Genomic DNA, 21,997 nt, shown 5'->3' with positions numbered 1-21,997 from the left:
AACAGCAGGAACAGCCTTCAAAAGATGATTTAACTAAAAACACACCTGACAATAAACCTTAAGCTCCACATAGCTGACTTTCATAGGCTTGTTTGAAAAGTGCAGTTCTGACTTTTTAACCTAGCGGAAGCATCCCTGTGCCGTTATTGTAAAGTCATTGCTGATGCATTCATTTAAAAGTGGAGGAAGAAGAATCACTTGGAAGTCCCATGAAGAAAATCAGCAGATCATTTATTACATACAGAAACATGAAACGATAAAACAAACAGGGTAAAATAATAATAACGATGATGTGCAGTGGATTCCTTTCTGTCGAGTAATTTTGTACATATCTCTTACTGACTGGTGTAAATCAAGTGCTCGTTGATGCACAAAGGGGAGGTTCAAAGTGAACACTGGGTTTGAAAAGCTACTGTTGATAGAATGTTGTCTCAGCTAACCAAAATACAAAACAAACCAAAAAAAAAACAAAAGACCAAACCGAGAGAAAAAGAAACTGCAGTGCTTGTTTGTCTCTGGCTCAGCTGACCGCCAGCTCAAAAGAAGAGTCCTCTCATCCTCCGGCCGATGCCCTGTCTGTCGTACAGGACGTTGAACTTGTTGATGAACTGGTTCATACTGTTGCACGTCTTGGTGATAGTTCCTAAGTAGGCCATGAGGCCCACGTCATTACATTGCTGCAGAGGAGAAACCAGAGGCATAGTTAAAGAAAGCATCTGTTTAGCAATCACACTTTTATAGTCGACGACAACAGAGATGATTTATTTCATAAAGTATACTATTTTTTTTGTCTGGAATCAGTTTCTTTCTGTTCACAGGGTTAAAACAAAACATGGAAGCACAGGGTTTTATTTTCTATGATCCACAAATCTGGAACAAACTGGTCTGCTACAACTATAAATTATTTTAAGACTTGCCTTTTTGTCACGGCCTATCAATAGAAAAGATAAATACTTTATTCAAACATCAATTTCAACCCCAAATTTCCTCCTATAATATTGTCTTGTCGCTTTTGCAATTTGGATTTAGATGGACCACTGCCTTGTTGGTTTAGGACTTTTTTTTTGGACTGACTGATGTTCCATTTTGTCCTACAATTTAAAATATTGTGGTTTTCATCAATTGATTACAGTGTGAGGTGGGAGTGAACAAAGCTTGCTTACATCATAGAAGTCAGTTTTGAACTTTATGGTGCTGAGGACCGGAAGTCTGTGGCAGAGGGCGTTTGCTTCTCGAAGGATCTCATGGTTGAATGGCACCTCTCCTGCAGTACGTGAATGTAGATACAGATGCAAGAGAGAGAGATGTTTAATGTACACAAAGCCAGATATTCATAATAGTTTGCTTAGTAACTAGAGTACAAGCCTGCAGGGCAGTGTTATGATCTGGGCTAGCTTCACTTGGTCAGATCTTGTGACATCATGTGCCCAAAAAATGTAAATTACATTGCATAAACTTATCAAAGCACCGTTAGTGGTAATGCATGTCATAATCAAAGCTAAAGGCGGTCCCAACAACAGATACAGGTGTGTGACTTATTGGCCATAGCATATTTTATAGACTAACCAGTGAGGGGAGATGATACTGTCAAGATGCTATCAAACAGGCACCTGTAATTATGGATGAGTATTCGAGGGGCCCTCAATGGCGTACAAGTAAGGGGAACGTATAATTTAAAAACAGCTGTTTTCCACCCTTAATTCCACATTCTTGTTCTTCGCTCTCACTGCATCATTAAAAAGCCATGTGAGTTCCTCTCACCTGTTTCCACCGCTTTGACGTACTCTAGAATGATCTTCACCCGGCTGTGGAGCATCTTTATCGCACTGTGTTGAGCTATGAGGTGTTCAGCAACTGACACGAGACAGAAAAAACGACAACGTTAAAAAAACTTTGTTTAAACAGAATTCATGTTCGGTGATAGTGAGGAATCTGAGGATCACAGACCTGTGGAGTTTTCTCCTGTGCCAGTGGCAGTCATTCGAGCTACGTGGTCGACACCGATTCTCTCCGCTTCCTCTGTGGCCAGCGTGTATGTCAGCTCGGCAAACAACATGGTTGCCTAGGAACAAAAAAAAAAAACAGAAAACAAACAAGATGAAGATAATTGCTGAGGGGAAATCGGCTCTACGCAGGAAAACATATGCAAATGATTGAATACATGAACAGTACCTCGCCATTGATGATGTCAATCACAGACTCATAAACACTAACAGGAAGCTGAAAAAAAACCCACACACACACAAAATAGGTTTAGACTAGAGCAGTTGTGTTTAAATGTGTAACTATCATGAAAATTTAGAGCGACTCACATCTGTGTGTTTGGTCATTGGATTGAGTTTGAGGAAGAGAGGACTCTCGATGATCTCACACACCTGGGGGAGGAAGGGGAAACAAAAGTAAAAACAGGTACAATGCAAATTTAAAGTTGATAAACATGTCTGTCTCTTTATTTAGGTTTCAGACTGGTTGTGCACAGCAGTCTTATGCCAGTATGTGACAATATCCAAGGAGGTGAGGACATTTAGATTTACTGTACATTTACCTGCTTATGAATGTGGATATCTGATTGGTCAGGTGGACCGCCTGTGGTGTACCAACCCAAGAACTCCATCTCTTTGAAAACCTGTTTGACTGAGAAAGATGATGAGAGGTTACAGAGGCATTATATAGACATCTGCTCTCTTGGAAGGATGAAAAAAAAACTGGCTGCACTGCATTTCAGAAAAACAATTTATCATACATTTTACCACTTACATTGTTCTTCCTTGGTGTAGTAATACTCCTTGTCAATTAACACCCGTTCGTCTATGGTGTGAGATAGCAACTCAAAAGAATTCATCACCTCAATGTTTCTACCCTCCTGTTTCCCAATCAGGGCTCCAATCACTAAACAGGAGAGAAAACAACAACTATCTTATTTTAATACTCTCAATCACAACACAATATTAAGATGAGTAGAACGCAGACGTACCCTGCATCGGCCGTCCCTCCTGTGAGCGGATACGTATCCAGTGGTCGGATATGTTGAGAATAACCAGAGGATGTAAGGCCACGGAAACGCTCCCAGTGACTCCTGAGGCCATAACACTGGGGCTGGCTACAATCAGAGTCACACACACAAGCAAGGATTGTTTGTTTTCTTTTTACTCTATAGCAAATATTATAATACAATATTCATTTTAAAGATTAAGATGCCATAAAACAGCTGGCCCCAGCAACTCAACTTAGCTTAGATCAAAAATTAGATAAGAGTTTGAATACAATTTCAGACAGACGGTCCAATCAAGACATAGTTAGTAGTTTGGTTGGTGATTCAGAAACAAATCACCACTAGTGTTTTGACTTGTGGGAAACTGCGTCTTCCAACTTCCTTTAGCTGTAATGGTTTGAGCAGTGTCTTAACTTCATTCAAACACTATTTAAGCAGATTGTGGACTTTTTAAAGGTGCTAAAAATGTATATTTATATCTGTCGGTTTTTTTGTGAACCTTCCCAACCGTATTGATCAAAGCCGATTTATTTAAATGTCTTAAAACGTGTCTGGGGATATTTGAACACTACATAATGCAGATAGGCTGGTATAATATTGTATCTCATAGACATGAGGCGTCTTAAGCCAGCCTAACTTTGACACCGGGGTGTTGTTCTATAGCCAGGCTGTAAGAAGTGTTTCATTAAACCTACACGCTCAAGTGGAGATGAGAGGAAACGTGATGAAACATTCAAAGTGATTGATTTGTTGACACCTTTCACATGAGATGTACTTTACGTTAATCCGCCTGTATTCGCCCGCCCGCGACCTGCCACCTAACATAAATCGTCTCTAACCGCCACTGATTAGACGAATATATTATACATGACACGGGCTGCACACAGGATGGTGTGAATAGCCGGCAGAATCAGTGAAATACGTATGAAATACTCGCCTGCCCCATCCACTTCCATTCCTCCACCATTGCTGGTCGCCATCTTGTCCGGTAAACCGCGCAGGCGCAGTGGACTGTTGACCTAACGTTACGGCGGCAACGTCGCCACATAAGGATGTTTTAAAATAACCGTTATCACATACTTACTGTTTTTGTCGAGTGCTCCCCATAATTAATTACTGTTTTTTTTTCAAGACACGTCACGTTGTTAATAGAGAAGCGTTTTTGAGTGAACCGTAATATTAACGCTAGGTCCTACAGTCAATGTGCATCTGTTTCCGGGGGATCGCTGGCTTGGGCGCAACTCCTGTACGTCCGGATATCGGTCCGTGTCGAAGGTTTGAAGAGTTTTGTTTACAAAATGGAAGAATTTAAAGCCTGCGATTTGGACTATTTTCCTGAAAACATTTTAATCGACGTGCTCTCGTTTCTGAGCGTACGCGAGCTCGTCAGAGCTGGAAGGTAAGAGAGTAATCCAACTTTTGCTGTCACTGTTAATCGCCCTGTGAAACAGAAATCTGCCACATTTGCCTTTGTTCTGACAAGTCACACGATTAAGTTGTCTGATTCATTTCACGGTGTTTTTCAGAGTATGTAAGAGGTGGAAACGCCTTGTTAAAGATCAGAGATTGTGGAGGTTTGTCGATCTGACCGCATGGAAAGGAGTAAGTTACTGACAGCGTGCCTTTGTCCATTTTTGTAATTAATGTATCTTTACCTAGTGTACCGGTGTTCTCCAAATTACACAACACGTCCACAGTAAATACATTACTTCAAAATATACTTTTATACATGAAATAAAGATTATCTGACAACATAAAAAAGCAAAACCAGGAGTCTTGAAGTAATAAGTTAAAGTTTGACTCTAACATCGACCAGTCTACAAATTCACATTTTGTTTTGATCACCTTTATTGACTAGGAGATTACATACGTCTTACGAAAGCAGTGCTCAATCAAATTATCCAGCTATTGTACTAGTTTCCAGTTGATCTTGTTGATCTAAAATGGTCAACATTTTAACACATAAATACAGTACACTGTGTACTGCAGCATGTAAATAAGTACTGTTGGGGAAATCCACCATTATCTATTTTTCTATTCATATCTATTTTTTCTTTTAAATAGTTAATGTTTTAATTTGAAGGGTACTTTTATTCATAATTTTTGAGAACTGATTTTGCCATGAGTTCTTTGAAGTAAACACTGTTGTATATGGGTTTTGTGTGTCTGTGAAGTTATTGACAGAAACTCTTTGTTTTGCCTCCTTTCATCCACTCCCAACACACGCACACATTCACGGACCTTCTACTGTGTGCAAGGTGACATCCCGCATACTTTGGGTCCTGCTGCGTCAGTACCTGGGATGTGGACTCAGGTGCCTACGTTTGCGTGGTTTGCTGCTCTCTGCCCGAGGTGGCACCTTTCTCTCTGAGTCTTGGCTGAAAGCTTTGTCCACAAAGTGCCCTCGCTTGAGTAAGCTCTATCTTCTGCACACAGACCTGAGAACTCTGTCCAGTTCCCAGCTCCTACCTTCATCTTTGCAGGTGTTGGAACTGTGTGGTTGTGAGCTTCCACGTGGCTTTTTCAACCAAACACTGCCCACTTCACCTGCTCAAGAAAGAGCAGAAGCCACATCTAGTGTTGGTGCTCAACATCAAGGGCGGGGTCAGAAAAGAAAACAGCTTAGCTCTCCATCAGGAATTCCTATTCAGACCTTAGTGCTTAACAATGTGCCCTCTTTCACGGACCAGCACCTGCAGAGTCTGACATCATGGGAGAGACTCAGTCGACTAGAGCTGCGTGACACCTTTCGTGTGACAGCCAATGGGCTCAGGAGCTGTGCTGCCAAAGAGGGTGTCGGTGGTGTGGAAGGGCTTTCCAAGCTTAAGTTTTTGGAAATAGGCATCACTGGCCGGCAGGGCTACCAGTTACAGATGGCCTCCCTGGGTCTGGGGGCAGGTTGGCTTGGACTGGAGGAACTGAGCCTGGGTGGTAAAGAGGTGGGGCCAGGTTTACTTTGTGCCAGCCGTCTGAAGGACCTGAAGCAACTGTGCCTGTGGGCCTGCACCCTCAGCGAGATGCAGATTGTCCGAAGCTGCCGGCTTCTCCGTGGACTCCGTCAGTTAGAGTTTTTGGACGTGGTCTTCCAGCCTCGTCAGTGTCCTCCAGTAGTGGAAGGGGAGGGTGATGCTGAAGAGGAGCAGAATGGTGAGGAAGCTGCTGAAGCAGGAGATAACGGCGACGATGACAATGAGACACTGGATCCCATTCCTAGTCTGCGTCGCTCACTGGCTGTCCTGTTACCATCCTGCGTTCTAGTTTTCACCAACTGCTCTGTTCAGATTAATGCAGACTGAATGACAACTCCACTACTGTAGAAAAAATATGTAGCTACGGTTAGACTGAAAAGAGATTCTCACTCTCACAAGCCTGTAATTTTACACATCATTACTGTTTTAATAATTAGTTTTTTTTATTGTTTCATACAAATAAGTTTACCTATCCAGCATTGGCTTACAAGGTATGCTTGTTTTCCTCCTATAGTGCATCCTGCTACCATATTTTCTGCAGATAGATGCGTTAAACACATCTGAATGCCCACATGATGTAAAACAAGGCCATCTGCTTCGAGTGATCCGTAACCCTGTTCTGGTGCTCACATTCCAATTTAAGGTGCTTATTGTAGTGGACATTGGTCAGCACCTGACTGGTGTAAAGCTACACTGACCCATACACGGCAAACTGCAATGTGCTGTGTTTGCTGACTGCTTTCTGTCATTGCCAACTAAGATTTTCACACAGCAATTTCAGAACTTTATTGGGATTTGGACTTTACAGGCCTGTCTGTCTCTCTCCCCAACTGCATCAAATAATTATCAATTATGAGACATTATGAACTTAAATCAGGCTCTTTTAAAAACGTTTTTTGTTTTTATTTATAACAAAAACATGATGTCAGTGATATTGTCAGTGTTGTTGCCCAGTGTCTTTTGATTACTTTTAAACAAATTGCTCATATGAAAAAGCCAAGAACTTGTAAACTGATATGGAAGTTTTAAGGTTTAAGTTTTTTTTTTTTTCTTCTTTTTTTGCATACCCTTTTAAACTCAGTCACATCAACACAATATTGAACTGTCATTGCCACACTGTAAATACAAAAGCAGGTGTCGGCTACAAAGGTATAGGTTTGAAACTAACTGCTGGCAATGATGCAGCTGTTTCCTGTTCTCTTATGTATGTTAAGAAAAACAGTTAAATTGTCACAAGCAGGTGTTTGGTTTTGGTGATACAGAAAAAAAACAGTATGCTTTACATGCTATTTAGAAATAATTAAATGAGAAATGTAAATTGTAGATATCTGTTGATTGTATGAAGAATAAAGGAAAGGAAGTCATCGCTGTACATCCCCAAGGCAAGATATGAAGAAGGTAGAATTTTTAAAGAAGAAACTGTTTTAAATAAATATATTTTCAACAAACAAAGAAGGTTGTATTATTCCTCTTGTATATTGTAATTCAAATGGATTGCATAATATACTAAACATCATTAAAAATCTTTTTTTTCAACCAAACTGACTGACTTTAGTCTCTATCTATCTATCTATCTATCTATCTATCTATCTATCTATCTATCTATCTATCTATCTATCTATCTATCTATCTATCTATCTATCTATCTATCTATCTATCTATCTGTCTATCTATCTGTCTGTCTGTCTGTCTGTCTGTCTATATATCTATAGGAAAAGAAATCTCACAAGAGTGACGACATCAGGAACATAAACATTAATTCAGTTTTATTAAAAATAAAAAATAAAAACTTGGCGAAGCCACAGCTAACGTAAACATTCAATAAATTGACGAAAAAGAAAACAAGAAAAAAAGGCGGGTCCATGTCTGAGTGACGTCGGTATTGACCAATAACGCGCGTCGTCTTGCAGCTGCTCTGGCCAATGGGAGCCTTCTGTGCGAAGCAAGCCGACCAATTACATTCGTCGAGGGTGGCATTTTGAAAACGTTGGCGGCTGAGGAAGTGGAACAAGGCTGGTAAAGGCTGCACTCTACGCGTTTGGAAATTTAACGCTAAATATCTTCATAACGATGCAGGTAATACAGTATTGAATGTGTTTTTGTTTGTTAGCAATGGTGAAGTGGGTGACAATAGACAACACAAAACTGCTCCTCTCAATTGTTGCTTTCGTGGCTAACGTTGGGATAGTCTGCTACATGTCCTAGCTTCACCGAGATAGCTAACAGGTAGCACACCGTTGTATTGTTGTTAACTTGAGTTAAGACGGCAACAAACATGATTTAATGTGCGTACACGACCAAATAGGTTAAAGGGGAACATTTCACATTTGAATTTTAACGCCATGTAACTTTCATTGGACGTAAATTCGAACATGTCTTGTGAAATGAGTGGTACTGGCGCCGCGAGGGATTTCACGTTGTGCCACAAAGGCGATTTCACTGTCATTTGGTTTGGCTTCCATTTACAGTGATTTGCTGTATTTGAGAACGACTTTTTGATAAAAGAAAATACTGTTGTGGTTTACTATTTTGTGACTGCGGTGGTGATAAGGCTCGTTGTGTCGACTATTGCACATAAAGGTTTTGTGGCCTGCAACGTACCATTATTTTTATAATTGATTAATTTGTCGATTATTTTCTCAATTACTTGTTTGGTCCGCAAAATGTTTATAGCTTTTTTCCAAACATGTAAATTATGTTCTCAAATGTCTTGTTTTGTCTACAAGCCAACATTATTCAGTTTTAATGATTTCTTTGTTCTATAGAGCAAATAAACAGTAACATATTAAAACGTTGAGAAAGTGTGCCATCTAGAGTTTTTTCAAGGTGTGTACAGCCAGGAGTAGAAGGAGGCAGGAATGAAACAGTAGTTTCAGTACTAACGCCACCTGCTGTAAAACACCAACGAGAACTCACTGGAGCACCTACTGTGTTTTCGTCAACATCATTGATAGAAAGATGGATAGATAGAGGAACTCTATCAGTTCCCACACTGGGCAATTACTCCTGAGTGTGGTACAAAACAAATAACACAACTAATGTAAGGCTGAGTGACGAGAGTCGCAGTCGCTGAAATTAACCTTAAACCAGACGTGACCTATGTGCTTTTATTTCTCTACAGAATAAGGAAAATTTTGAGCCTCGGGTTTTCCAAAGACCGGTAAGTGTCTGAAGTTGTTGAACATGTTTCGCTATCATTGGCTGTTTTATTGATTCATTTGTGTCAGTAAACCACTTAAGAGCTGCATATTTGTGTTTTTTGCTTCTCACTAACAGTTTGCAACCCCAAGTTTGTTGGGAGGACCACAGCGTGTTCTGGTGAAGCCAAGAGGAGAAATGGACAAAAGTTCTGTCACAGGTAACCACTTTCTGCTAGCATACAAATGACATTCAAGCCCTATGAAGTCTCCCTGTTCTCACTGTATTTCCATTTTTTTAGGCCCATGGAGAGAAGGTGTTCCTTCATACTCAAGCTTACCAAAGTAGGTGTAATAGCAAGTTGCGTCTTGAGATCTTTTTTTTTTTTGCATGCCATGTTAGTTCACTGTTAAACAGGAGAATGTTTGTCTTTGCTCTTTCTTCAGGAAAATCACCATTGATGACTTTGACATCGGTCGACCACTGGGGAAGGGCAAGTTTGGTAATGTCTACCTTGCAAAAGTAAAAAAGCTACAGACCATCGTTGCACTGAAGGTGTTATTCAAGTCACAGATGGAAAAGGAAGGTGTGGAGCATCAGCTCAGGAGGGAGATTGAGATTCAGGCACATCTCAAGTGAGTTTAAATTGTTATCATCTCTTGTGTGTTGTGTTCAGCTGCTTGTCACATAGATTCTATTTGTAAGTCACTCATGTTCACAATCTTGAACAGTTTCATAAAGCACACAGTCAAATTACTATAATAATGATCACAAATGAAACCTTGGAAATAAAGTCTTACTTAAATTTAAAATAATGTATATCTTAATAGTTGCATTCGGTCATCAGCTGCTTATAGCTGTTTAATTAAGTTAACTGCAAATTACAAATTGAAACAGTCACTGAAACTTTGTAACATAGCTGGATTATAATACTAATGTTTTCCATTTTCACAGATATAATAAAACGGTTGAATTTAAAAATAAAACTACTGTTATTGGGATTTTAAAGTTGTTCTATGAACACACTTTGACTGGAAATGCTGTCGACAACTGGCCAATTTAAAATTAAATCACTTTTCTTTTCAGACATCCCAACATCCTGTGCTTCTACAATTATTTCCATGACCGCAAGAGAGTGTTCCTAGTACTTGAATATGCTCCCCGTGGGGAAATGTACAAAGAGCTACAGCGATGTGGACGATTTGATGACCAACGTACTGCCACAGTAAGAGTTCAAACTAATGTGTTAAACAAGTCAACACGTGGCTTGTATTGGCTTGTATTGTATTGCATTTTTCCGTTATAACTCTGTGCTAAGTCCTTTTTAAACTTAATTTGCAGTACATGGAGGAGATATCTGATGCTCTGTTGTACTGCCATGAGAGAAAAGTGATTCATCGTGACATCAAGCCAGAGAATCTGCTTCTTGGCTATCGTGGAGAGCTAAAAATTGCTGACTTTGGTTGGTCTGTTCATGCACCTTCTTTAAGGTGAGAAACCATTGTCACTGCTCCGTCGTCTGTACAAATCTGCAATATCCTGTAAGTCTGTTCATCACTGTGTCTTTACCCACTTTGTTTTAAATCTTCTTAGACGTCGCACCATGTGCGGGACACTGGACTACCTCCCTCCAGAGATGATTGAGGGGCATACCCACAGTGAGAAGGTGGACCTGTGGTGCATTGGGGTCCTCTGCTATGAATGCCTAGTTGGCAACCCACCGTTTGAAACTGCCAGCCATTCTGATACATACAAAAGAATCATGAAGGTTTGTTTTTTTTCCCCTTTGGTTTGTGAGCATTTCCAAAGTAGAATCTAGAAAAAATGTACTTTAAGTGTACTTTATTTTAGTGTTAAATATGTTTAATTCAATAAATGTCATCTTTCCATTTACAGGTGGATTTGAAGTTCCCAAAGATCGTCTCAGATGGTGCTCGGGACCTGATCACCAAGCTGCTCCGCCACAACCCCATCGATCGCCTCTCATTACAGAGTGTCATGGACCATCCGTGGGTGCGTGCTAACTCTCACCGACTCCTACCCCCAAGCTACCCTACCAAGAAACACTGAAACCACCCGTTTAGCCCTTTTACCTCCCTCGTAATGGGTCTTTTATATTCTCCACAAGAGACACTGGGCCAGCATGATTTTGCTTCACTGCCACGTGGTTTGCACCTCCATTATACTGGCACAATTTTAGGTATCCATGTGTACCCACTCTTTTTATGTTGTACAGTGTGGCGTTATTTTCAATGTCGAGTACTTTGCTTAGAATTGTTTGTCATTTTATTGTTATTTCTTCTCTGACTTTTAAAGATGGTAAACTGTCTGTTTTGTTATTCTGTATCTGATGGTGCTCCAAATCTAAGTATCATTAGACTGCCTCAAGTTGAATATATTCTCAAATAGTAACAGTGATGTTTTTGGTTTTGAGGGGTGTGGTTGAAAGTCTATTTCCTATTTGACCTCAAGTCCTTGCTTCAATATTCTAATAAATGCTATTAAAGGATTTGTCAAAATTTTAATGGATACATATATACTCACTGGCCAAGTCTTGAGGTATTATGATTATGTGTACCTTTATTGTAACTGCTTCACGGACTGATGTTTTGTCTGGCTGGTCTCTGACCAAGGAGGCATTTCCGGAGAACTGCCACTCGATGGATAATTTCTCTTTTTCGGGCCATTCTCCCTAAACCATAGACTGGATGTGTGTGAAAATCCCAGAAGAGCAGCAGTTTCTGAAATATGTAAACCAGCCCCTGCTGCACAGCCAATCGTGCCAACATCAGCAGGTCATATTGATTGTATTTCTCATTACCTGTAAGTGAACTGCAAAACATATATTGGGTACTCAGGGTATCCGCGGGGTCTTAAAAAATCCAATAATTTGAATTAAACGCCTTAAAATGTCTAAAATCTCCTAAAAGGCCTTCAATAAAATTTGAATTGTCTTAAAAAATCTATTAATGTTCAACCTTCAGTCTCGCTTTGAAATGTTTAGATTTTTGAGGATGCGATAACATAACAACTACAAGTAGGCCACCTGTGCTGCCTGGTGAGTATTTATCGAGCACCACTAGCTGGTGTTTTGTGCATGCCATTATTGATGTGAAATTGGTCTTAAATTTTATTCTTTATGGTCTTAAAAAATTCTTAAAAAGACGTGTTGAAACCTGCAGAGACCCTGGTATTGCTTGTAAACAATGGGTCCCTTTGCAGCCATTTTGAAAAGGTTTAGCTGGAAAACAGTTTCATTTGTGAACTTCTTCCAACTCTAAACAATATGACGGTAAATCAACGAGAAATTGAAGAAGCTGAGCATATCTAGGGTGGTCTGTAATTTTCCTACAAAGACCAGTTTTATTTGAGTTGTAGTATGAGCATATATTAGATGCTTGCTTCCACAGGGCCTCACGGTAGCGTGGCCGAGCGGTCTAAGGCGCTGGATTAAGGCTCCAGTCTCTTCGGAGGCGTGGGTTCGAATCCCACCGCTGCCATCATCTTTTCGTTCGCACGGTAAAAGCTATGTTTCGTGTTTAACGACGTAACAACAAAAATCTGACTTGTATTTCTTCAAAATGAACGTGTGTGTTATCTGATAGCCTATCCGTGGTGGAAGAAGGGATGTTTTGCTGAATGTTGGACTGTGAGGGCCAATCAGAAGCGCCTGCTCCAACATTCGACCAATCAGGGCGGAGGAATGTTGGACAGCCAAGTGACGCGACCGGAAGTAACGATGTGTGCCGAGCGATGCTAACGTCATTTTACAGTACGCCGGACACGAAGCAACATGGTGAGTATTTACACGCTAACTACACGACTGTACATAATAAAAAGTCACGAAGAGAGGAAATTTCAGCCGCTATTTCTATATTTTTATGTTCTTTTATTTCATTAATATACAATGATAACATGAAAATAAACTTAATTCCATCCAATAGTTATATTGTTAATATTTTGAAATAGTTTTTATCAGAGTATTAGTGTGTTTACTTTGCTGTGAATTGTTGTTTTTATGGTTGATATCTTGTGTTATTTTACTTTTCTCTGTATATTTATTGTAAATAGTTGATTTCATTTTAAAGTTTAGTTTAGTTGTTGCCCCAATGTAAGATCACTGTAAATAGTTGTGTGAAAACTCAATTTTTTTGTTATATTTTTGTACTTTTGTGGTCTGTTCTAAGTAAATCTTTAAAAATATATATGTCTTTGTTTCTTTTGTCCATCAATCAAACAAGTGGGTGTTTTAATGATGTGATCACAACATGAAATAACAGTTACATGGAATATAATTATTTTTTTTGTTTATTTGAGTGAATTAACTTGATGAAAATATTCAAAGTAACAGTCAAATGGTTACAGTTGAGTTACAGTGAATTATCTGATCTGCAGCACATACAAATGCAAATTGTGTTTTTACAAGAAAACGTTCTGCATTTATCAAAGAACAACAACATTATCTTCATTTGCAGACTGTAACTAAGAACTTCTGTAAAGTACAAATCTTCAAACCAGTTATTTGAATGATTTATTTGCATTTTGATGTATTTCCCAGTTACAGTGTGACTGCCCTCCACAGATGGTACGAATCCCGGCCGTGGCAAATCTAAAACACTTCAAAATATAAAAAGTTCCAAAATTGTGTTAAAACAGCTGGAAATACGTTACATGTTGACGAGATGGTGATATTTTCCAATTTTTTCTTTTTTTCTTCTCTTTTCCTCTTCCCCCTTCTTCCCCCTCGCAGACAGACGCATCCGACGACTCGGCCGTCTAACATTGCTGAATGTTGGACTGTGAGGGCCAATCAGAAGCGCCGCTCAAACATTCTCCTGCCAATCACCGTCGCCCTGCTTCAACATTGGACCAATCAGGGCGGAGAAATGTTGGACTGCCGAGTGACGTGACCGGAAGTAACGATGTTTGCCGAGCGATGCTGCTAACGTCATTTTACAGTACGGCGGACACGAAGCAACATGGTGAGTATTTACACGCTAACTACACGACTGTACATAATAAAAAGTTACAAAGAGAAGTCATTTCAGCCGTTGTGTTAAATGATGTGACTGTCATGGTGTTGTTTGTTGGCGTTTGCTCACGTTAATGTTGTCAATGTTGGGGCCAAGCTGACTTGTACGTGTGTTAAACCAAGTTAGCACTTGTACTAATTTAGCAATGTTCAATGAAACACTTTTTTCGTCTCTGTAGACTGACTTTTATTTAGTGTAAAATAGTTTTCTCACAAAATCATAATTACACTGTGTGTGTAAAGGGAGTAAGGGTTAATGGTCTTTTTTTTCATTTTTATATTCTATTTCTATATTTTTATGTTCTTTTATTTCATTAATATGCAATGGCAACATGAAAATACACTTAATTCCATCCAATGGTTATATTGTAAATATTTTGAAATAGTTTTATCAGAGAATTAGTGTGTTTTCTTTGCTGTGAATTGTTGTTTTATGGTTGATAACTTGTGTTATTTTACTTGTATTTCTCTCTATATTTATTGTAAATAGTTGATTTCATTGTAAAGTTTAGTTTAGTTGTTGCCCCAATGTCGTTTATTGAAGTATGTTTACTTTAAATAGTTTTGTGAAAACTCTATTTTTGTTATATTTGTTGCACTTTTTGTGGTCTGTTTTAAATAAATCTTTAAAAATATATATGTCTTTGTTTCTTTTGTCCACCAATCAAACAAGTGGGTGTTTTAATGATGTAATCACAACTTGAAATAGCAGTCACATGAAATATAATTTTTTTTTGTTTGTTTATTTAAGTGAATTAACTTGATCAAAATATTCAAAGTTAAATGGTTACAGTTGAGTTACAGTGAATTATCTGATCTGCAGCACATACAAATGAAAATTGTGTTTTAACAAGAAAACTTTCTGCATTTATCAAAGAATAACAAAATTATCTTCATATGCAGACTGTAACTAAGAATTTCTGTAAAGTACAAATCTTCAAACCAGTTATTTGAATGATTTATTTGCATTTTGATGTATTGTCCAGTTATAGTGTGACTGACCTCCACAGTTGTCGATTCGAATCCCTACCGCGGCAAATCTAAAACCCTTCAAAATATAAAAAGTTCCAAAATTGTGTTAAAACAGCTGGATATACGTTATATGTTGATATATTATATGTTATATGTTTTCCCCTCTTTTTCTTCTCTTTTTCTCTTCCCCTTTCTTCTCCCAGTCTCTTCGGGGGCGTGGGTTCGAATCCCACCACTGCCATCACCTTTTCCTTCATAGCACGGTAAAAGCTATGTTTCGTGTTTAACGACGCAGCAACAATAATCTGACTTGTATTTTCAAAATGAATGTGTGTGTTATCTGATAGCCTTTGCGTGGTGGAAGAAGGGACACGTTTTATTTTGAAAACCAGATGTTGTAACTCGGGGTACTGATTTGACAACAGAAATACAATAAAAACGGATGATGATAATTTATAATCTCTCCTCCAAAACAACTACTAATTCGGTCTGGAACACCATTCGTATTTTATGAAGCTAATTGTGAACTGTAATTATGTGTAACTAAGCTCCAGTGTGTCTGGATTTGTCTTTTAGCCGCTGGAGGTCGCCAAATAACACAGTTTCATTGGTTTATCAAACTGAAACCATTCAAATATAAATATCTGGTCGATATCACAATTAGCCAAAATGATGAAGCAAATACATTAATAAATATGTCTTTTTTGTAAAAAAAAAAGTTTTTGTAAAGTAATCTTGTTTTAGTTTGTTTATTTTCTACATTTATTTATTTATGTATTATTTTTCGCTATAAACAAAACATTCAGCGTTATTCGTTTACAGATTATGTGTGCTGAAAACCAATCTAATCTGTTATGCATTTGTTCGCTGAAGTATCGCCTATATCTGTTTAAACAAACAAAAAACCCAAAGCACTTTTATTGCGAAAGGGCAAATGTCTCTTTTGAAGTTGTTCCGGTTCAAATGACCATGACGATTGTCTTCTTCCGTTTCAGACCTACTTTGAACTTCTTGTGCCACAACAAAAACCTGCCGCGTTCAGGACGTGTTTTTACTCCATGTCTGTTCAGTATTATCACATTTAATCAGTCAAAGTAAAGTTAACTTCACTGGGAAATGGCTGGTTTACCTCCCGGAGACCCGCAGCTGGTCTCCATGATCGTCAATCATTTAAAAACACAGGGACTCTTCGACCAGTTCAGGAGGGACTGTCTGGCAGACGTCGATACGAAGGTAAGATAGTAAACAAAACACAATTTGTTGGCATCTTTATATAACGTTTATTTGTTATAATATACTCATTGAAGTATTTAATGTATGGGACTGAAATGCTTGACCATAGTAAACAGACCTCTGTTATATCGCGGTTCATTATTTTACTACCGTGACATTTCCATTTATTTTTCACTGCATTTACTTCGACATAGAGACTTGATGTGGGAGAGAAAGTGGTGGTATTCCATTTTTTTCTTTTATTATTATTTTTCTTTTAAAACATTTGAACAGAATTTGTTATTTTAGCATATTTGTGATTCTGGGCTGAAATTGAATCGAACCTGGGCTTTCACATTAAACTGGCACCAGCAAGTAGTAAATGTTTCTGCCATATTATGTTTTTGATTTTCTCCTCTAAAGTGCTATATCAGTTCTTATTGTTTTAATGGGCAGTGCATTAGAGGGCTGCAACTATATATCTTCCACTGATATAACTATTGATGTCAAAGTGATGTTATCCTCTAACAAAGTGAATAAATAATGTTTGCTGCTGTCATAGAGATGCAAAGAAATGACAATATATTAACATTTAAGAAGCTGAACTCAGTGTGACAGCAGGTGATTAATTTACTACTCATTTAATCAATGAAGTGATGCAGCCCTGGTAAATTATATTAGATTTCCCCTCAGTGTTGGTAAATTCAGTGAAAAACAAGTCCAAGAGTGAGCTCGTTTGTCTCTTACTGAAGAAATTAAATGTTTAAGAATGTCCATGCTCGCATGTATTTATATTTACACATTATAACTGATTTGGTCCTCAGTGGTAATTTTCTTGCTTTTACTTTTGCAGCCGGCCTACTTGAACCTGAAACAAAGAGTGGACAACTTTGTCTCTAATCACCTCTCTAATCACACATGGAGCCCACATTTGAACAAAAACCAGCTGAGAAACAACATCAGACAGCTCGTGCTACAGTAAGTGTGAATGGAATGACTTATTTTTTTTGTCTTTTCTTTATCTCTGCTCATGTTCATAGTTCTTTGGTGCAGTAGACGTCTACATTATGCTCTTTCTCTTAGATCTGGCATGCTGGAACAGGGAGTGGACAGGATCGTTGCCCAGGTGGTGGATCCCAAAGTCAACCATATCTTCAGACCTCAAGTGGAGAGAGTGGTCAGAGAATTTCTGTCTCCTGGCAGCTCTTCTGAGGAGCCGCCGGCCCCACTGCCGCCAACAGAGATCAAACCAGAGTGCAGCATTCCTGAGCAGGGTATGTTGTGCTTCAAGTCCAAATAAGAAATACATGTTTTTGATTTCTTGCTATTCATCAAACAAAAGTTCAATAAATAATTACCCTCTTTAAACATATAATGAAGTCAGGTGAGGTCAAGTGTACACTGATCTGCAGAGAACAGCTACCTTGTTTGAAATTCTTCAAATTAAAAGCGACTTGGAATTCAAACTACTTCACTATTCCTGTAAATATTATACTTCCCCCCTTTTTATAAAGAGAACTATGTACACAATTCTGAATACTTGAAGATTATGTGTCAACATAATCACAGAAAAATTTGCAGATAAACACACATTGCCTCATAAGACACACTGTTCACCTAAAGTTACCTGATTACAAAGTAATCAAACTCCTATTTGATTCGAAGAATAATTGTATTTACAGGGTAAAAAAGAGGCCTCAAGTCACTTTTAATAACTATTTATTTTGTTACCTTTTTGCATCTGTGGACTGGCTTCCTTTGTTGTGTTTCTCGTTGTACTTGCAGTGGTGGAAAAATAGCTAATATTTGAGTTGCATTCATGTGTTTTATTTTAATTTTTTGGCCATTTTTGTGCCAAGACCTCTATACTTCACTGAAATGAGAAAACCCAAACATACAGGTTACATACTGTACGCACACCTTTGATGGATGTAATTATCACACCAATTTTATCTGATGCTATGTACGACGTAAGCATTAATCTTTTGAGAAGTTGTTCCATATTTTTTGATAAATGTGTTTTAACATTTGGGGAAAAAACTTTCTTTCCAGGATTCATAATATACTGTATATAGAGTGAGAAGAGTGAATATCCATTCTTTACATACTCCTGTATTGAGATTTAAAACGCAAACAAGTTGAAGTATCTGTTGAATAAACAGTCTCTGACGCTTATTCACAAAGATAACACCTGCTATGACATGATCATATGTTCACAGCATCAACATCGGCTCCAACTACCACCGCAGCCAGTGACGCCATGTCCATCCTGGATACGATAACCTCTCTCAACCAGGAGGCAAGTGTCAGAGCCAGCTCAGGCACAGAGAAAGGTCATACAGGTCAAGCTTCAGATGAGCCCATGGAGCTTGTGGAGAGTGATCAGGAAATGAGTATTGTGGAGGAAGAAGATGGAGACCATGAAGGAAAAGCTGTGGAAGAGGTAGAGGAAATGAAGGAAGCATCAGAGATTTCAATGTTAGAAGTGAAGACGGAGGACACTCAGGAGCAGATGGATCTGGATAGAGAGGCGGGGTTATTAGAAGAGGTGAAGATGGAGGATGAGGATTCAGAAGCTCAGGAGCAGAAAAAGGAGGACAGAGACTACGTCATCAGCAGATTCACTGGAAAACCCTCAGAAGAGAAGCAGGACGATGAGCTGCTGAATCCTACAAGTGAAGCCAAGCAGAAAGCCAAAGAGAGGATAAAGGAAGGTGAGTTGTTGTATCCTCTGCACATGTGTAAATGTTTCATTTACACATTCTTCCTTCTTTAATGGTATATTTTAAATGGAGTAAAAGAACAAAATGTTATTCTATAGATAAAATGTCCTTTTCACTGCAGAATACTCTCTGGAGGACTCTGATCTGGAGGGCCTGAGTGACATCACAGTGAGCTCCGTCCACACCAGCGACTTGTCCTCATTTGAAGAGGAAAGTGAAGATGACGAGCCGATGTCTGACTCGTCTGAAGAAGGGGAGCTTCCTCCTGATGGTCTGAACATTTCACTTGTGTCTATATAAATTATGAAATGTAACTGAAGTAAAAAAAAAAGTGTGAGAAACGGCCTGTACTACAGCTTTTCTGCGACAGATGCAACATTTTTTTTTTGGTATTGTCTTTCCAGATGAAGGTGAACAGGCAGAAAAGAACGACGCCACCGAAGATGCAGGAGAAGAGGAGCGCAAGCCTCGCCGCAAAGCTTATGTTCACAAGCCCTTCCTCTACTCTCGTTACTATAGTGACTCAGATGATGAAATCACCGTGGAGGAACGTCGCAGAAATGCTGTAAGTTGTCTTATTAAAGGCTTTGCTCCTTTGCTAAATTAAATTATGATATATTGTGTAGTCCTTCGTTGTAAAGCCATTCTTTGTTTTTGCGATTCTGTCATTGCTGTGTCTCTCGTGTCCTTGGCTGTCATCTCAGGCAAAGGACAAAGAGGAAAGGCTGCTCAAGAGACAGCAGAACAGAGAACGAATGGAAGAAAAGCGTAAACAGAAAGCAGTGCAGGCTGAGGAAGGTATTTCTGTCTCTCATTTTCGCTTTCAAGTGCGTTTAGAGTTGTGGCCTTGAATTTAGATAGTATAGTCATCCATTTTCGTCATTTCATGTCATTTGTTTTCTTGTCTTTTCTGCCCATTCTGTCCATCTCCACCTTTTTCCACGGAAGAGTAGGGACACATGACATTTTTTTTATCATTACAGCAACCTCAAATGTTTTTGAGTAGACTAGTTTTAGTTTTGTGTGTTAACATGCATTCTGCCATATAGGCTAATATACAGTCCCTCTCTCTTTGAGGCCATTACAGCTATCTTTAAACCTGTTATTGATTGATTTAATGATCAGATTGTGTTCTGCTGGTGTAATAGCTGTATTTTTCACAACATTTTGGAATGTTATGATCAACACAGAACGCAAAAAACAAAAGGGTGGAAGCTCTGCTGGACCGGAGCGTCCCAGGGCCAAAGAAGCTCGTAAAGAGAGGAAAGTACTGGAGAAGAAAATGGCTCTCAACAGGAAGAGGAAACTAGACTCAAGGTAAATATATAGCTGCTTCTCAACACAATCAATTTCTGTGATATACACTCTGCAAATGTATCATTTTCCCCTTTCAGAAAAGAGGGAGATGTTGTAAGCAAGAAGAAAGGAGACACAGGAGGAGAAGGATCCAAAAAAATGGTATGTGAAAGTTGCCATGGGTAAAGTGGCAATCTATCCTTGGACCATTGAGTTGTAAACAAACAACATTGTGTTTGATTATCTCAAAATTAGGAAGTGAAATCTGCTACCTCCAAAACTCCACAACCAAAATTGATTAGGAATTTGTCGGAGTCAGCATCGTCTGATGAGAGGCACAGAAGGACAAGCGGCAGCGTCTCAGAAGATTCCAGTGAAACCAAGAAGCTGTCTGACAAAAACCGGACACACTCCTTCATCCTGGAGTTGGAGCAAGGTTCCCAGGAGGCTCTTAAACAACGTTCGGTTGGAAAATTTGATCGTCTGTCCCGTAAAGAACTTCACTCTAAAGAACGCAAAGAGAAGGAGCGCAGCCTGTCGGATGAACGTGCCAAACTGAAACAAAAGCAGGAAAAGAAATCTGAACATTCAACAGAGGAATCTCAGCAGAAGGATGGTGTTAAATTGGCAACTGAAGAAAAAGCTGAGAAGAAACCTAAGATTAAAAGTGACAAGAAAATGACAGGAAACACAAAAGAAGCGAAGGCATCCGAAGGTGTAGCTGATGAGGGTCTTAAAGATGGTCCTAAAGAGGCAAAGAAGGTTAAAGCGCCATCCACTGAGGCTGTAAAAGTAGAGAAAGACAAGGACAAACTGAAGGAAAAAATGAAGGAAAAGGACAAAGATAGGAGCAAAGAAAAAGAAAAGGCTAAAGCAGAAAAAACCTCAGCAAAAAGTGATTTCAAGCAGCTGCTTCGACCTGAGTCTGCCGGTTCTTCTGAGGATCGGTCTGACATGGAACCTGCACCAGACGGCAGCAAGAAGAAGGAGAAACACTCCAAGGATATCCTGAAAAGATCAAAGAGCTGCACTGAGGACAGGCAAGGAGAAAAGCCCAAATCTACAACTGAAGGTAAAGACAGTGAGAAGATTAAACTAGATCAAGACAGCCAGAAGTCAAACAAGCCGATCTCCGAGACAGACAAAGATCCAAAAAGAGTCAAACCAACAGAGAAAGCCAAACTCTTGGAAAAATCCAAATCTAAAGTTGAATCAAAGACTCCGTTAAAGACTGATAAGAAGATTCAAAGTTCAGAAGTCAAAAGTGCAGCGGGCGCATCCATCACCAAACCTGAGACGACAAAAGAGAAGAGAAAAGAGGGAACCGCAAAGGAACAACGGAAAACCTCTGAAGAACCGCCGCACGAAAGATCGGAAAATAAGAGTGCAAAGAAAAAACTGGAGAAGAAAGATAAAGTCCCAGAAAAGAACGCTGATGCCCAAGAAGAGATGAAAGCACCCGTCGAAGAAAACCTGGAAAACGTTGACAAATCTTCAAAGCCTTCTGTTTCTGCCGTGAGTCTCGAGACTGAAGAACCACTTAAGAAACAATTTCCTCTCCCAGACACAAGCACAGACTCTGAGCCTGTCACCACCACTGTCACCACCTCGTTCTCAGACGACACCTGCGATGCTTTAAGTGACATCACCCCCGAACCACCTG

At 39.2% G+C, this 21,997-nt stretch overlaps 2 protein-coding genes across 3 annotated transcripts; one reads left to right on the top strand and one right to left on the bottom strand.

Annotated features, from left to right (window-relative positions):
* Positions 1 to 276: 276 nt before the first annotated feature.
* On the bottom strand, positions 277 to 3,974 carry cops6 (COP9 signalosome subunit 6). Its single transcript, XM_083891642.1, has 10 exons — positions 3,926 to 3,974; positions 2,975 to 3,096; positions 2,758 to 2,889; positions 2,546 to 2,634; positions 2,313 to 2,375; positions 2,173 to 2,220; positions 1,948 to 2,062; positions 1,762 to 1,854; positions 1,164 to 1,264; positions 277 to 677 (listed from the first exon to the last, which is right to left on the bottom strand). The coding sequence occupies exons 1-10, from the start codon at positions 3,970 to 3,972 to the stop codon at positions 537 to 539; spliced, it is 951 nt and encodes a 316-aa protein (XP_083747768.1). The 5' UTR covers positions 3,973 to 3,974; the 3' UTR covers positions 277 to 536.
* A 310-nt stretch (positions 3,975 to 4,284) lies between these two features.
* Positions 4,285 to 11,247, top strand: aurkb (aurora kinase B). 2 transcript variants are annotated; one of them, XM_083891258.1, is made up of 10 exons: positions 4,285 to 4,391; positions 4,519 to 4,594; positions 9,083 to 9,121; positions 9,238 to 9,319; positions 9,401 to 9,443; positions 9,546 to 9,734; positions 10,186 to 10,324; positions 10,441 to 10,589; positions 10,693 to 10,867; positions 10,996 to 11,247. In XM_083891258.1, the coding sequence occupies exons 1-10, from the start codon at positions 4,291 to 4,293 to the stop codon at positions 11,167 to 11,169; spliced, it is 1,167 nt and encodes a 388-aa protein (XP_083747384.1). In that variant the 5' UTR covers positions 4,285 to 4,290; the 3' UTR covers positions 11,170 to 11,247. The 2 variants fall into 2 exon arrangements, with proteins under 2 accessions (XP_083747384.1, XP_083747383.1); XM_083891257.1 differs by lacking the exons at positions 9,083 to 9,121; positions 9,238 to 9,319; positions 9,401 to 9,443; ... (3 more) ...; positions 10,693 to 10,867; positions 10,996 to 11,247 and adding an exon at positions 5,251 to 7,353.
* Positions 11,248 to 21,997: the final 10,750 nt, after the last annotated feature.

This window comes from Microchirus variegatus (genome assembly GCF_963457635.1).
Source record: "Microchirus variegatus genome assembly, chromosome: 6".
NCBI lineage: Eukaryota > Metazoa > Chordata > Actinopteri > Pleuronectiformes > Soleidae > Microchirus > Microchirus variegatus.
Note: the sequence above shows the minus strand (reverse complement) of the source record. Positions and strands in the feature narration are given on the sequence as shown.

Bases quoted from the DNA above. Each gene is read 5' to 3' on its own strand.
- cops6 (XM_083891642.1), bottom strand. From the start codon at position 3,972: ATGGCGACCAGCAATGGTGGAGGAATGGAAGTGGATGGGGCAGGCGA. The intron at 2,635-2,757 runs GTAAGTGGTAAA...CATCTTTCTCAG, and splicing joins CTACACCAAGGAAGAACAAT to TCAAACAGGTTTTCAAAGAG. The intron at 2,221-2,312 runs GTGAGTCGCTCT...GTTTTTTTTCAG, and splicing joins CAATGACCAAACACACAGAT to CTTCCTGTTAGTGTTTATGA.
- aurkb (XM_083891257.1), top strand. From the start codon at position 4,291: ATGGAAGAATTTAAAGCCTGCGATTTGGACTATTTTCCTGAAAACATT. The intron at 4,392-4,518 runs GTAAGAGAGTAA...GGTGTTTTTCAG, and splicing joins GAGCTCGTCAGAGCTGGAAG to AGTATGTAAGAGGTGGAAAC. The intron at 4,595-5,250 runs GTAAGTTACTGA...ACTGTGTGCAAG, and splicing joins ATCTGACCGCATGGAAAGGA to GTGACATCCCGCATACTTTG.